General features: G+C 44.1%; 1 protein-coding gene across 1 annotated transcript; it reads right to left on the bottom strand.

Annotated features, from left to right (window-relative positions):
- Nucleotides 1-5,290: 5,290 nt before the first annotated feature.
- On the bottom strand, nucleotides 5,291-13,083 carry LOC101018347 (neutrophil defensin 4). The gene is made up of 3 exons (XM_031662499.1): nucleotides 12,972-13,083; nucleotides 6,509-6,692; nucleotides 5,291-5,534 (listed from the first exon to the last, which is right to left on the bottom strand). Exons 2-3 carry the CDS (start codon nucleotides 6,678-6,680, stop codon nucleotides 5,422-5,424), a joined length of 285 nt encoding a protein of 94 aa, XP_031518359.1. The 5' UTR covers nucleotides 6,681-6,692; nucleotides 12,972-13,083; the 3' UTR covers nucleotides 5,291-5,421.
- Nucleotides 13,084-14,380: the final 1,297 nt, after the last annotated feature.

The following is a 14,380-nucleotide window of genomic DNA, read 5'->3' as shown; positions in this document are numbered from 1 at the left end:
TTTGGAGCCCAGGCATCATGCTTGGAGGAAACCTGAGCGTTGCACAGGGAGAGGACCTGAGTCCACCTACAAGGACTGGCTAGAGAATGCAAAAACAACCTGCCTCCTGGGGAAAAAAAACCTCTGATTTGCAGTGTTTTTAAATTTCTGTTCTTAAAATTCTCCCAGCTATGGATGATTTAACAATTATTTCACAAAAACTCCTCTCCCATGAGCCAGCATGATCCGACCCTCCGACCCCAGCACGTCACACAGTCCCTTCCTCAGTCTTGCCGGAGCTGTCAGCTGAGCCAGCACTGCCTGCCCCCGTGCAGGAGTGTCTCAGCCCTGAGGTCTTCAGATCCCAGCAGAACCGCTTCTCTGATGCCCCTGGAGGGAGCCAGGCCCCATTTGCAAATGTGTGAGTGAGGACCTGATCATACTGTTTCAATCCTCTAAATTTTGTGGTGGCTTTTTACAAAGCAGCAGGTGAACAGGGAGAGAAGTTTTCCTTGTCATGGAGACAAGTTGGACTTGAGCACTTTTTGCATGTCAACTTTAGTTCTTCTCTAAAATATTGATGGATCTTCTCACTTTATTTTCAAAGTGTGACACAGAGCCCATCACGGTGGGTTAATGGGATTGTGGACTTTTTCTAGTGACCAACCGATCCCCTGTCAAATGTTCTTAGTTTAAATTCTTCCTTGGGGAGCAGGGGCAGTATGGGACCCAGGTGTGGTGCCAACCTCCACCCTCAGTGACAGATTCAGAGTTGGCCATGGGACTTGGGCGTTGGCTGGAACAATGGGAAGGAAGTAGGGATTTTCTCCAGGAGATCAGCTACAAAGGTCACAGTGAGATGACCATGATTCACATGGCTGTCACTACGGAGAGAGCCCAAAGTAAGACCAAGAGAAATAAATGGGAAGACAACAATGTGACTCATGTTTGAGCCCTTAAATCAAGTATTTCCTGAAGCCAGAATTCCCCCTCAATTCCAAGATATACGAGTCAAAATGTTAACTCAGCTTGTCATGGTTTGACGTTTGAATTCAAGACCCCACTAAGATGTCTGAAAAACATCAAAAATACCAAACTCAGAGAACCTGAGAGACAAAGACGGTGCAGTGCACAAGGACAGGAGATGAGAGCAGATGACAGGTGTCCCAGGGGCAGCTTGGGCCGCAGGCTCCCTGGTGATTCCCATGCACAGCCCCGCAGGAGAAGAGCCTTGTTGATGTTGATCAGCAGGGAAGGAGGGATGGCTACGAGAGAGGCTGGAAGGACAGCGGGTGAGTCAGCGATGGGGACCTTCATAGTTGATGTTCAGAGCTGGAGGAATTCCAGGTGGTGGCAGGAGTCAGTGTGTGGCCATGGGTGGAGGGCTGGGGCAAAGGGGAAGGGGGGGTCACTCACAATGTCATCCAGGAGGACAAAGCACTGAGAGGTTGGGAGGGTGATCTGCCAGGAAATATTAGAGTGAACTCTTTCCCTTAGTTTTTATTTTTATGAGTTATTTGGCTTTTCATGGCAAAGGAAGAAATACAGAACTTCAGGAAAGGAAACGAGTACTTTTCTCATCTCTTACCTTCTGGTTTTGTTTGTAAGCAGAGTTCAGAACAAACAGAAATACAGAAAAAACAACTCTATACTTTTCTTGTAAAAGAAAAATTTCAGCAAGACTTTCAAGAAATGTCAAGAAAACGTTTATTGAAGACTGTTGCAATAGGAGTTGAAACATTGTAATAGGAAGAGCCCTTGGACTCAGCTTACCTCAAACCAAAGGCAGGAGAATTTAAGCCTTGGGGGGAGCTAGCAGGATAGTTCTGGAGGTCGTTAGGAGGGAAGTTGACTAGTGTGATTGGGCCATCAGTGTTTGCTCATTTGTGCGTGTTGGAGTAAGGCTCCTATCCTCCCACAGAGACAGGGCTGCTGCCCTCTTGGGTAATTACATTTATAGGGATGAGGTATCTGACTTATTCGTTATTCATTGTTGCACCACACGAGTGGTTCAAGGTAGAAAATCTCTTGTATGTCATCAGTGAACGTAGAATGTTCGTGCATCTCAGTGAACAGTTCTGGGTGTTACTTGAGGCCGAGCAAGTGGCCCTGGTTGTTGGGAGACCCTCACACCTTTCCCTGCTTTCTCTGTCCCTAGAGTTCACAGCAGTCATTGCCCACCGTAGACTGCAGTAGCAGAAGCCACGTGTGGTGCTCCCAGTGTGCCTTTATCCAACAGAGGAGCAGGGAGGCTCCATCCTCGTCTGACCCTTTCGCTTGGATTGATGGATGCTTCTCAGCACATTAGCCTCAATTCTACTCCATCCTTCTCTCTGGCAACATCCATTCCTCTAAATTCAGTGGAGGTCGACCTGACCCTGCATATTTCTTGCCCTGATATTATTCTCTCCACCAAACATTGTACTCTACCCCTTCTTTTAATCTACCCACGTTTTAAATACCTCTGTGTTTCACCATGAAGTCTTTTCCTGCCCTCAAAACCAAAAAAGTCTATTTCTTTCTTCTAAACTCCTATTGTTTCATGAAGTCACATTTTCCCAAGGATATTTTTCTATATTTCAGCCTTCAATGTTTTAAATTGGCTTCCCCACCTGGAAGTGTGGAAGCTGGCGGTAAGCCAAGATAGTGCCACTGCACTCCAGCTCAGCCACACAGAGGAAGACTCCATCTCAAACAAAACAAAACAAAACAAAACAAAACGCCCAAAAAATAAAAAGCAGAACACACATCAAAAAAGAAAGGGCAGAGACCAAACAACCAGTCAGTTTTAGCCGTGGAGTAAAGCAGTTAAATAGAGGAGCATCACGGGTGACTTTTAGGCAACCAGGTGAGGTCTCAAACATCCTTCCCCTTTCACCTACACACCAACCTGACCTAAGTTCACAGACTTTGTAGAGTGACCTTATCTTCCCAAAAGATGTACTTGTATTCAGCATCTGAGGTCTCTCCACTACCCGTTGTGGTTCCTGCTGCCAGAAAGCCTCGCCTCTTGGGTGGTGCATGAGAAGGCTCTCCCTCCTCTACCATGCTCTCTTGCTGGCCCTCCAGTTCCAGGACCAGATGTGACAGCAAGAGTGGAAGAGAATCCTGCTCAGAAGGGTTGCTGAGGCAGAGAACCAGCCCCGACCACCTATCTCCCAGTAAAGTGGAGAGCTCTCACTAAGGACCATCAGATGAGGAAAGGCAGCACCAGCCTGCACTAGCTTGCTAGGTTCTTTAATATTGAAAGGGCTTTTGTGCACAGAGGAAAATCTCATCACTATTTACATTAAATTTAAACCAGTTCTTGAGTATTAAATACTGATACAAAGGTGATTATTTCAATTCCCTTCATCTACATTGATGTCATATATTTAGTATGCCTGGTTGTTTTTAGACACATCTAACACCTTCAAGAATAGAGAAACATATTCCTGAATGATTATCCCAAGCTTATTCATTCATTATACCAAAGGTGATATAGAAGGGCCCATATCATGGATTTGATATCTTTTCTTATTGGTTTTTTTTTTTTTTTTTTTTTTTTTTGAGACGGAGTCTCGCTCTGTAGCCCAGGCTAGAGTGCAGTGGCCGGATCTCAGCTCACTGCAAGCTCCGCCTCCCGGGTTCACGCCATTCTCCGGCCTCAGCCTCCCGAGTAGCTGGGACTACAGGCGCCCGCCACCTCGCCCGGCTACTTTTTGTATTTCTTAGTAGAGACGGGGTTTCACCGTGTTAGCCAGGATGGTCTCGATCTCCTGACCTCGTGATCCACCCATCTTGGCCTCCCAAAGTGCTGGGATTACAGGCTTGAGCCACCGCGCCCGGCCTCTTATTTGTTTTGATATTATTCCTTCCTATGATTTTCGTGATCTTCTGAGACCCCAGATTACTAAATGAGGTTGCAAGTCTAGGGTCAAACAGCTGATCCTTGATCAGGAAACAGTGCTTTGTATGTGTCTGAGATGAATCAAAGTCAGGCTACTTGTTCTTTATTATCAGGTTGAGACTTTTTGTTGTTGTTGTAATAAAACTGTTTGTTTGTGTTTTGTTTTGTCATATCATGGCACTGTTTAGTCCCTGTCTTTTATATAAATTTTAATTCTAGAAACTTGCCTTTCTCACAAATATGATGTTCCTAAGTTTTTGCACAGCCGTAAGTGTATGGCCAATTGTCTTATCATTATGATTATTGACTTGGTTCATTGGCATCATTAAAAACATATTAACATATATTTTCTCACTAGCATTTGATTAAAATGAGTATAGCTTTATTATAATGAGTAGAATTCATATGCTTGAAGGGATGGAGAATTGAGACCAACTCCTTCATTAAACATTGGTCTAATTAAGCTTTTGGGGACCAGTAAAGGACCATTTGTCTCATTGGTTATTGGGCCTCATCCTCTATGGTCACCAGCTTCTGAGCTCTTCTTCTATCTGGTTATTAATTGAATCACTGATCTTGTCAGTCTTTCCTGTTTTGGGCACAGTTTTAACTTTTTCCTTGTTAAACTTTATTTTATTCTATCTTGTTGATACAGTTATATATCACTTACCAAAATAGAGTGAAATAAAGCTTAATGTATAGCATATGTATTTAACACATCTGCTTAAAATTTCAAAAATTATGTATAGCAATGCTTTCCCACTTTTTAAAATTAAAGGACAAGTGAACATAGCACATCAGATCTATCTTTCCTTTGAGCCAACAACCACTTTTTGCCTCTCATTGTAAACTTCTATTGTTTGAGTATCATTAGGAATGCACTGAACTTTTAAGTTTCAAACTATTCCAATTAACACTTATATCCTGTCAGGCATGGTGGCTCAAGCATGAAATCCTAGCACTATGGGAGGCTGAGGAGGGCAGATCACTTAAGCTCAGGAGTTCAAGACCAATCTGGGCAACATGGTGAAACCCTGTCTCTCCAAAAAGTACAAAACATTAGCAGGGTGTGGTGGCACATGCCTGTAGTCCCAGCTACTCAAGAGGCTGAAGTGGGAGGATCATTCGAGCACAGGAGGTCAAGGCTGCAGTGAGCAGAGATGGCACCATTGTATTCCAGCTCGGGTGGCTAAGTGAGACACTGTCTCAAACAACAACAACAGCAACAAACCCAATTTTATTCATTTTTGCTATTTCCTTATTGCTCTATGATGCTCGAATAGTGCATTATTGGAATGCAAAGACCAGTTAACTTAATGTGGATCAGAATTCTCTATACAAAGGAACCATACAATCCACCATATAAAAAAGCAAAAGGGAAAAAAAGGAAAAAGAAAAGAAAATTTAAAAGGTCAAACACACTAAGTTTAATGCTTGAACTTTATTTTGGAGAGAAAAATTTAGAAAGACACAAGGTACACAGAGTGAAGTGTTTTTCCTTTTTCAGGACCTTGGATTGAATCTTGCACTGCTTTGGTTTCTATCTAGGAAGCTCAGCGACAGCAGAGACTGTAGATGCGGCCATTGATGTTGCAACTCCCAGAGTAGGACTCACGCCGGGAACAACGGCCTAAACGGCAACGGCAGGTGCGTCTTGCCTGAGAACCTGTGGAAAGAAGAGAGGGTCAGGCACAGTGAGGGAGGTGGGGAAAAGGACAGGCAGAGCCAGACTAACTGAGATAGTCTAAACAAGAGACACTGTATCAGTCATGTTAGGATGGAGAAAATTCATGTCTTTGTCATAAATGACAAGAAATTGTACTAGCTCTGTGTTAGTCATGCAAGATCATAGCTCTTTCCCCATCTGAGTCTATTCAGGACATGTTTATTACCTGCTCCCTTTTAAAACAATATACCTCTCAACCCCGGGTTACCTACTCTTCATTCTGCTTAATCCATACCCCTAATCTTGACCTCCATGTATGATCTCCATGTCCTAACAAGGCTCCCTAATGCACCTGCATCCGTTTCTGAGATGCTGCATTGTGCATGCTCATGTCATGGACTCAAATACTTTGGTCTCAAGGAGTCTTTGAAGACCCTCCAGATTCAAATTCTTCATTCTCTCTCTCTCTCACTTTTTTTTTTTTTTTTAACATTTTACTTATGTACTTATTTTAATTGTCAAATAATAATTGTGTATATGTATGAGACACAATATGATGTATGGATCTAAGTATGTATTGTAGAAAGATTTAATTAAGCCTATTAGCCTACATGGAAACACACCCATAGGTTCCTCTCTAGGTTCTAAAAGCTTTACCAATGGACAAAGTAAAATATTCTCTCCATAACTAAGTCTACCCATTCAGACCTGCAAATAACAAGTCAGTGTAGCTCTTTCTATCTTAACAGTAGCAAATTTCACAGAAATATCTTGAAACTAAAAGTCTTAGAAGAAAGAAAATCTTTTAGATGTGTTTGGTTCTCACTGATTAATTTAGAGTTGAGAAAATCAAGGTCCAGGAAGATTAAGTAAAGTCACTCAAGTGAGGTAAACTTTTCCACACTTGATACCAGAGCCTGTTTCCAATCCTTTTGTTCTAGATTTTGCAGATCTGCAAGATTGATGTCTCCTACCTGAAGCTCTAAGAGTAGAGAGTCCATTTTCTTCAAAGGAGACAGCAAAGTCCTGGTCGTCTTCCCCAGGCTGCTCCTGGGTTGCAGCGTCATCAGCTGTTTCCTGGAGTGACTTAGCCTGAGCCAGCAGGGCGAACAGGAGAATGGCAGCAAGGATGGCGAGGGTCCTCATGGCTGGGGTCACCTGGAGGATGGAGAGCAGGAGTGGATGTGTGGAGAGTGAGGAGTGAGCCTGGATTTATAGCTCTGCTGGGAGAAGGCCTGAGACAGAAGCTGCCGTGAGAAGAGGTGGGCATGTGATTGGGAGGGCTTCATCCTCAAGATCATGGATGCTCCTCTTTCTCCTGGCTTTCATTACAGAGTGAGTCTGTATGCTTAATGCCTCTTCTTGATCCAAGCTGTTAATGATGATAAGGACACTACTATCCTGTTCTGTTTCCCATATGCTTGAGTATGTACTTGGTCTGATCTCCTGACCTTGTGATCCACCTGCCTTGGCCTCCCAAAGTGCCGGGATTACAGGCGTGAAACACCAAGCCCGGCTGATATAGTGATTTCAATTTTTTGGAGATATACCCAGAAGTGGGATTGCTGGGTCATATGGTAATTCTATGTTTGGTGTGGCTATTTTCCAAAATGACTGTACTAATTTACATTTCCACCGATGGTGTACAAGCGTCCCCTTTTTTTTAATATCCTCACCAACACATATTATTTGTCTATTTGTTAAAAGCCATTCTAACAGATGATTACCTCTTTGTGATTTTAATTTGCATTTCTGATAGTGTAGTGTTGTTGGTATGTTTTTCCATGTATCTGTGGACAGGTTTATTGCCATTTTTAAATTGAGATGTTTGTCTTCTTCTTATTGAGTAGTTTGACTTCCTTATATATTTGGGATATTAGCCCCTCATCAGATGTATGGTTTACAGATACTTTCTCCTAGTCCATGGATCATCTCTTCCCTTTGTTTCCATTCTGTACAGAAGTTTTCTAGTTGATGTAACCTCCTTTGTCTATTTTTGTTTTTGTTGTCTTTTGCTTTTGGAGTCCTGTTGTAGAAGCCTTTAGAGAGAAATGTCATAACAGTATTTCCCACATGTTTTTCTTCTAGATTTACAATTTCCGGGTGCTTTGTGCAGTCTTTAATCCATTTTGAGTTGATTTTTGGGTATAGTGTGGGATAAGTGTCCAATTTCATTCTTCTGCTTGTGGATGTCTAGTTTTCCTTATACCTTTTATTGAAGAGACTCTCCTTGCCCCATTCTGTGTTGTTGGCATCTTTGTTGAAGATCAAATAATCATAAATACTTGGGTTTAGTTTTGGGCTTTCTCCTACTTTCCTTTGGTTATTGTGTCTGCTTTTACGCCAGACCATGCTGTTTTGCTTACAAGAACTTTATGATACATTTTAAAATCAGAGAGCATGATGCTTCTATCTTTGTTATTTTGCTCAAGATTACTTTGGCTATTTGCTGTCATTTCTGATTTCATACCAATTTTAGTATTTTTTTTAATACTGTTTTTCTTGTCCTTTATTCTGGGTCTAATCTTGCCTCTCCTATACTCAGGGCTGGGACAAAAACAGGATTTCCATCCATAATATGGACATTCACTCTTAGAAGGCATGTACTCCCTGATCGATGATTTAATTATTTAACATAAAAATTAATTTAACTGTGCTAAAAAGTAGAGGGCAAGGAAATTGGCCTGAAAGAAAATACTTCAGATAACAACAGAGTCTGGTTTTATAATAGGGTTTTGTATTCCAGGATATTCTAGGGAACAAATAATGCTTAGAAGTGTGTTTATTACTGGTAACAGTCAAGCAGATGGGAGACAGGAAGAGTGATAGGGGCCTTCATGAACATGAAGAGCAGGTGTTTCAGTGCAGCCGCTGGATTGGAGAACTGTCAAAGGTCTGAACTATCAACCCAAAGGATGCCGCTATCCCACAGCCACACGGGTTTGGGGTAGCTCATTGCGTTGGGATGCTGCTTCCTCCAATTAGCACAGAGCTGGGGTCTTTTCACTCCCCTTGGTCCCCAAAATCCTTCGGTCGCTTGAGAGACATTCATGTATAGGAAGCTCACAGCCCTCAGGACCCTTGTCCTTCTCTGGAGCCTCTTGGAGAAAGTGCACCAGGTCCTAGCCTTGGAGCTACCTGAGACAGAGGACCCAGATGTAGGTGTCCCCTTTGCAGGAATGAATACTGCATTATGGGCCTCGGGTAAGACAGCAGGCCAATGTGCTGTCTGTTGGGAGCTGTGGTCTCAGTGGTGTCGTCAACTAACTGTGGGATCATTAGTGAATGACTTCACGTATCATGGCCTCTGTCTTTCGACTCTAAATTGGGGGCCATAGACTCTCTCCAAGGGGTCTTGGGTGCAAAAATTTGGTTTTACGGCCTGTGCATGTCACTCTGAGCAGCTTTGGCCTCAGAGACTAAACCAGATCTATTAGAGTTTGGAGTCTGCACTTCAGGGTGTGTGTGCACCTGTGCATATGCTTGTAATTTTTTATGTATGTGTGCATGTGTGGCGAGGGGAGTGTGTTGGGAGGTGGAAACTGGGGATGTATGTGTTGTACGTGTGCACGTGCATGTCTCTGAGTCTGAGTGCCTGTGTGCAGGGAGAGGGGACTGTGTGATAGAAATGACAGAAAACATGAAAGGAAGAACGAGATCTTAAATGGTCGACAGGTGGCCAGTTATGATCTCTTTATTCTGCTCCAATAGAATCTGCGAGGTATGTTTTCCGTGAGCAGACACAGTCCTCCTCTGGGATGCTCTGATGTGATTTCCTGTACCCTGAAACCCAGCACTGTGCCCAATATGCTGCTCCCTCTTCCTCAAGGTCACCAGGTGAGGGGCACCTGCAGTTGCAGACCCACATGTTGCCACTGGGCATCACTCTGGGACCTATATCCTCAGCGACACCTGCTACAGGCTCAGTTGTCCTTGTGCTTTGTTAATTGAGACCCAGATCAGGGCAAGATTCCACTTGAAAACCTGGAAACGAACAATTTAGTCTCTTTACCTTGTGCTTTATCTTCTCTCTATCTCCAAAAATGTGTTTTCACAGTAAACTCAATGTATTTGGGCCATGTAGTCTCCCCTTTTCTTTCTCTTATTTTTTTCTTTACTTTTTTTCTTACCTTTTGTTTCTATTGTCCTGGTCATTTTCATAGAGAGGTCGATGCTACACTTTCTACCCTGAGGAGCTGGACCTCAGGGTAGAAAGGTCTACTTGTCCAGGTCACTCAGGGCCAGGCCAAAAACAGGATTTCCACCCATAATATGGACATTCACTCTTAGAAGGCATGTACTCCCTGATGGATGAGTTAATTATTTAACATAGGAATTAACTGTGTTAAGAAAGTAGGGTGCAAGGGAATTGGCCTGGAAGAAAATAAGAGAGTAACAGAATCTGGTTGTATACTAGAGGTTTTGTATTCCAGGATATTCCAGGGGACAAATGATGCTCAGACATGACCATATTTATTGCTGGTAACAGGCAAGCAGATGGGAGACGAGAGAGATAGGGCCTTCGTGAACATGAGGACCTGTGGCTCCTCCTTGTGGGCACCTACAGCCCAGTTTTGCACTACTGGATGAACCCTTTCACTTGTTCAGAGGCTGCTGGACACCAATTACAAGAGTACAGCTGTGGGGGCATCCTGTGTATCCACATGTATCCCCAAAATTAGTGCTTCTTTAAGAAAGGGCAATGAGCTCCCCATCCTGTTTAAGAAAGAGGCACTACTTCTGTGGATACATGGGATACATGTGGTTATTCCCTTATTTGTTCATTCCTGGAGAACCATGGAGATTAGTGCCTGTCAGGACTTAGTACCCGGTTGTTGCATCTTGAAATGGCTGAGAAAGAGCCTCGCTAGAAAGGGGTATTGGCCAGCTCTTGAAAAGAGGTGCTCAGGGGCAGCGCTGATGAACTCTGTAAAGCAGAGCTGCCATCCTGCTCTGGCTGTGAGGAAAGTGGACATTCTTGGGGAATCTGCTCATATGGGAGGGTCTATCAATGCAGATGTGAAAATGAAAGCCGACTCTGACGTTTCAGGTAAAGACCCAGGAGAGGGGCACCACCTGGACCATGCATCAGCAGGCTACTCCTCCCGGGAGGCAAGGGCCCTGGATGGGGTGGGGGAGAAGGTGGGTGCCCACTTTCTCAGAAAGGGTGTCAGGCTGAGGTGTGGCCAGGTTTTGGTGAAGAAAAATTTACCACTTTGGTAAACTTTCACTGCCCCTCTGGGGTCTGTGACACCGACAGTTTAGAAGAGTTTCTGTCTGTATAATCCATTGTGCTTTGTGCCCTAGCTCTGAGCTGTATCTGGAGGACAGACTTGAATGATGTTCATCTCTCACTATTCACTCTTACTGTCTCATTTGAGACTTTGCAATCGCTGCCAAAGAATTTTCTCTTGTCCAAGATTCTGCCAGTGCTCAGAGCTGATGGGCCCTGGAAACCATGTATATTGGCATCTGGATTAGTCAGCTCAGAATATCACAACAAATTTCCACAGACTGAGTGGCTAAAACAACAAGAATTTGTGTTCTCACAGTGCTGGAGACTGGAACTCTGAAGGTGTTAGCATGCTGGTGTTCTCTGCAGCCTCTCTACTTGGTTCCTAGACAGCCGTCTTCTCCCTGCATCCTCACATGGTCTGTCCTCTGTGTGTGACTGTGTCCTTACCTCTTCTTGTAAGAATTCCAGTCGTATTGGGTTTAATGCCCACTCTCATTACCTCATTTTAACTTAATGACTTCTTCACAGACTCTCCAGATACAGTACCACATTCTGAGACACTAGGGGTTAAGTCTTCAACATATGAACTTTGGGGTAACACAATTCAACCCCTAACAACCTCCTCTGAAAAAAGCCTGGTGGCTGGTGTGGACAGTGGGGGAAACTGAGGACAGAGGTGGTCAAGAGCCAGGGCTCATACCTGCAAACCATGATAAGACCTTGATATTTTCAGTGGAAAATAGACTACAGTGGACCAAAGTGTCAGCAGGAGCCCCGTTACAAGGGGGCTGTGGAAGCCTGGGCTAGAAGTCAGTGTATATTGCACCAGGGAGCCAGCAGTGCAGGGGATAAGAAGTGGCCTCATTCAAAATTTATGTTGAAGGTACAGTGGCAACAGCAGTTGCTGATGTAAGAATATGGAATATGGGACTATGTGAAGAATATTTTTATTTTTTGCCCTGAACAACTGCAGAGACACTAGTGCCATTTTCTGAAATGACAACACCTGTATGTGCACGTGGTGCCTGCAAGCTGGGAAGATGTACAATGAAGAGTTTGGTTTTGGACACTAGGGATGAGATACCTGTCGGAGATTCTAGTGGACATGTCAGGACACAGGTTCTGGAGTCTGGAGTTCAGCTAGGTGGTTGCAACTGAAGATATAAATGGAGAAATCATTCCAAAATTGACAGCATTTAGCACTATAGATTTGGAAAAGATTACATGGAGAATGAATTAAAGAGAAGATTAAAATTTCAGTAATATTGGGTGATTGCCTTAGTGAATTACATGAAAATTGAATAATATTGAATTGCCTGAATGAATTACACATGGACTTTGGGGTTAAAAGTTTGATATTCAACATTATTGTAGAGTCTGGAGTAATTTTGACAAGCTGTTTCTGAAAGCAGCTTAGGCTAAGACAGCTGTAAGTGTCTGTTATTCTTTTTCTAGTTGTCTGCTCTCGTGCCTGTGGGATGAACTGTATGCATTAACTAATCTTTCAAGGCTTTCATTGCTGCACTGCTCTGCACAGTCCCTAGCAAAGTCTCTCCTTGGGAAGCCAATGGCAGGACTCATTCCTAGAATTAAAACGACCTAAATGCAACACCCGAAACCATAAACTACTAGAAGTGCATATAAGGATAAAGCTTTTGACATTGATGTAGGTAATGATTTGCGGCTGTAATAACGAGCACAGGCAATAAAAGGGAAAATAGACAAGTGCGGCTGTATTGAACGCTAAAGCATATGCATAGCAAAGGAAACAATCAACTGCGTGAAAAGATTATCCAGAAAATGAGAGCAAATATTGGCAAAACCTACATGGTAGAAGGGACAAATCCGAATACATAAGGAAGTCAAACAACTCAATAGCATAAATCAAGAACCTGATTGAAAAACAGACCAAGGACCTGAATAGGCTTTTCTCAACTGCTTTTCTCAAAACAATGTTCCAAAGACCTGCGATTATCTCTACTGGACATGTCAACTAGGACACTTGTGTTTAGAAGAGAGCTTCTTGGTTCTCCCAACTTAGCTGGTAACCAATGCCCCAGCAGCCACCAGAATTCAGACAGATGTTCTGGCAGGGATTCACCCGCTGGGTCCTGGGGTGGCCCCACAGTCAGAGTCGGTGGAGGCCTTATGTAGTTTCTGATGAAAACTCAGTGTAAAAGTTTAAGTTTTGTGTTACTTACAGCTCTTCTAGCTAGGCAGGGCGACCAGAGAGGGCAGACAGCAGTCCTCTGTCCCAAGTCTTCTGTAGCAAGGAGCAGCTGTGCACAAGTGAACTTCCCTATTTAAAGGTCTTTTGGGATGGAAATCCTAATTTTCTAGGAGTTTACTTTCTGTTGGGTTCATTCAACAATTGTGGTGTCAAGGACGGTTGAGAAATTTGGTGGGAAGGTGAGGTTAAAGTTGAACTCCACAGAGGAACCCCTTGTCTACCTTGGCCAGCCCTGACCAGGCCTGGGCAGCAACCAACTCTGGATTCTCCATGGCTCCTAACACAATTGACCCTATGCTGCATTGGTTGTGGCTGAGGTGAACTACCTGCACCAAGGGAGTATTTAAAGACGCCGGGACAGCCTGGCTGCGTATCTTAGTACACGCCCTACAAAGAGACTAGGATAGGAATGCCACCCACACACAGAAGAGGATTTGGAATCTGTTTCTGAAGCAGTGTCCTGAGGACCTGGGGTCTAACCATAAAACAAATCAAAGCCATTTGGCTGAGCTGGGATGTTGGAGAACACCCCGGTGAGACTGAGTGCCACCTGGGGTTCTGTTGCTATGTGGAACAGACTTTTGTGGGTTCTCCTGAGTTATGGATGTACACGCAGCATGTGGTTCCACAGAGGTGACAGTCCTTGCTTGGCCAATGAACAGTTCAAGGTTAAACAATTGTCTAGGATCATCTGGGCCAAAACTGGTCTGAAGCGTTAGCCTTCGGGGTTGGGGTGGCCTTTCAAGATGGCCACCCAAGAAGGGAAGTGGGGGTCTGGGCATTCACTTTACTGCTGGTGTTGTACAGCTTCTCAGCCCTTGTGGGTCTTCAGAGAAGCATTTAGCAAAAACTAGAGTGGTGCTTCCTGGGAGGCATAGGAGGTTTCCATCTGTAACTCGTATACGTTGGAGCACAGGTGTATTGCTGAGTCCATGATGATGTCTGGATGCTTTCTGTGAATGCAAGGCTCCAACCCTTCAGGCTGCAGTCTGGGTTTGTGCTGCAGCGTCGTTAGCCCATTTGGACTGAAGCCTGTGCATCCCGAGAACCACCTTCTCATCCTTAAAACAGGGTGATCTGAGGTTACGAGGGCTGCTGGTGTTGAAGCATTGGTGCCATGGGACCCAATCAATATCTAAGAATTGAGTTGCCCCGCTTGGACACAGGTCAGGTTGTATTTGGGGTGCAGCCCCTCTAACAGGACTTACAGGGAATTCCCCAGTTTTCCAGCCTGGGGTACAAATTCTGAATAGGGCTGTCCTGTTCCCAGCAGCTCTCCTGAGCTGCAAGGCCTGGAGTGGCTGCTTTACCCCACAAGCCATGTACACGAGATACCAAGCAAGGCCAATCATGGAGAATAGCATCTTGTCACTCAGGGCT

This window comes from Papio anubis, unplaced genomic scaffold (genome assembly GCF_008728515.1).
Source record: "Papio anubis isolate 15944 unplaced genomic scaffold, Panubis1.0 scaffold678, whole genome shotgun sequence".
Taxonomy (NCBI): Eukaryota; Metazoa; Chordata; class Mammalia; order Primates; family Cercopithecidae; genus Papio; species Papio anubis.
This window is presented reverse-complemented; position numbering and strand designations above follow the sequence as displayed.

Bases quoted from the DNA above. Each gene is read 5' to 3' on its own strand.
- LOC101018347 (XM_031662499.1), bottom strand. From the start codon at position 6,680: ATGAGGACCCTCGCCATCCTTGCTGCCATTCTCCTGTTCGCCCTGCTG. The intron at 5,535-6,508 runs GTAGGAGACATC...TTCTTTCCACAG, and splicing joins CTCTACTCTTAGAGCTTCAG to GTTCTCAGGCAAGACGCACC.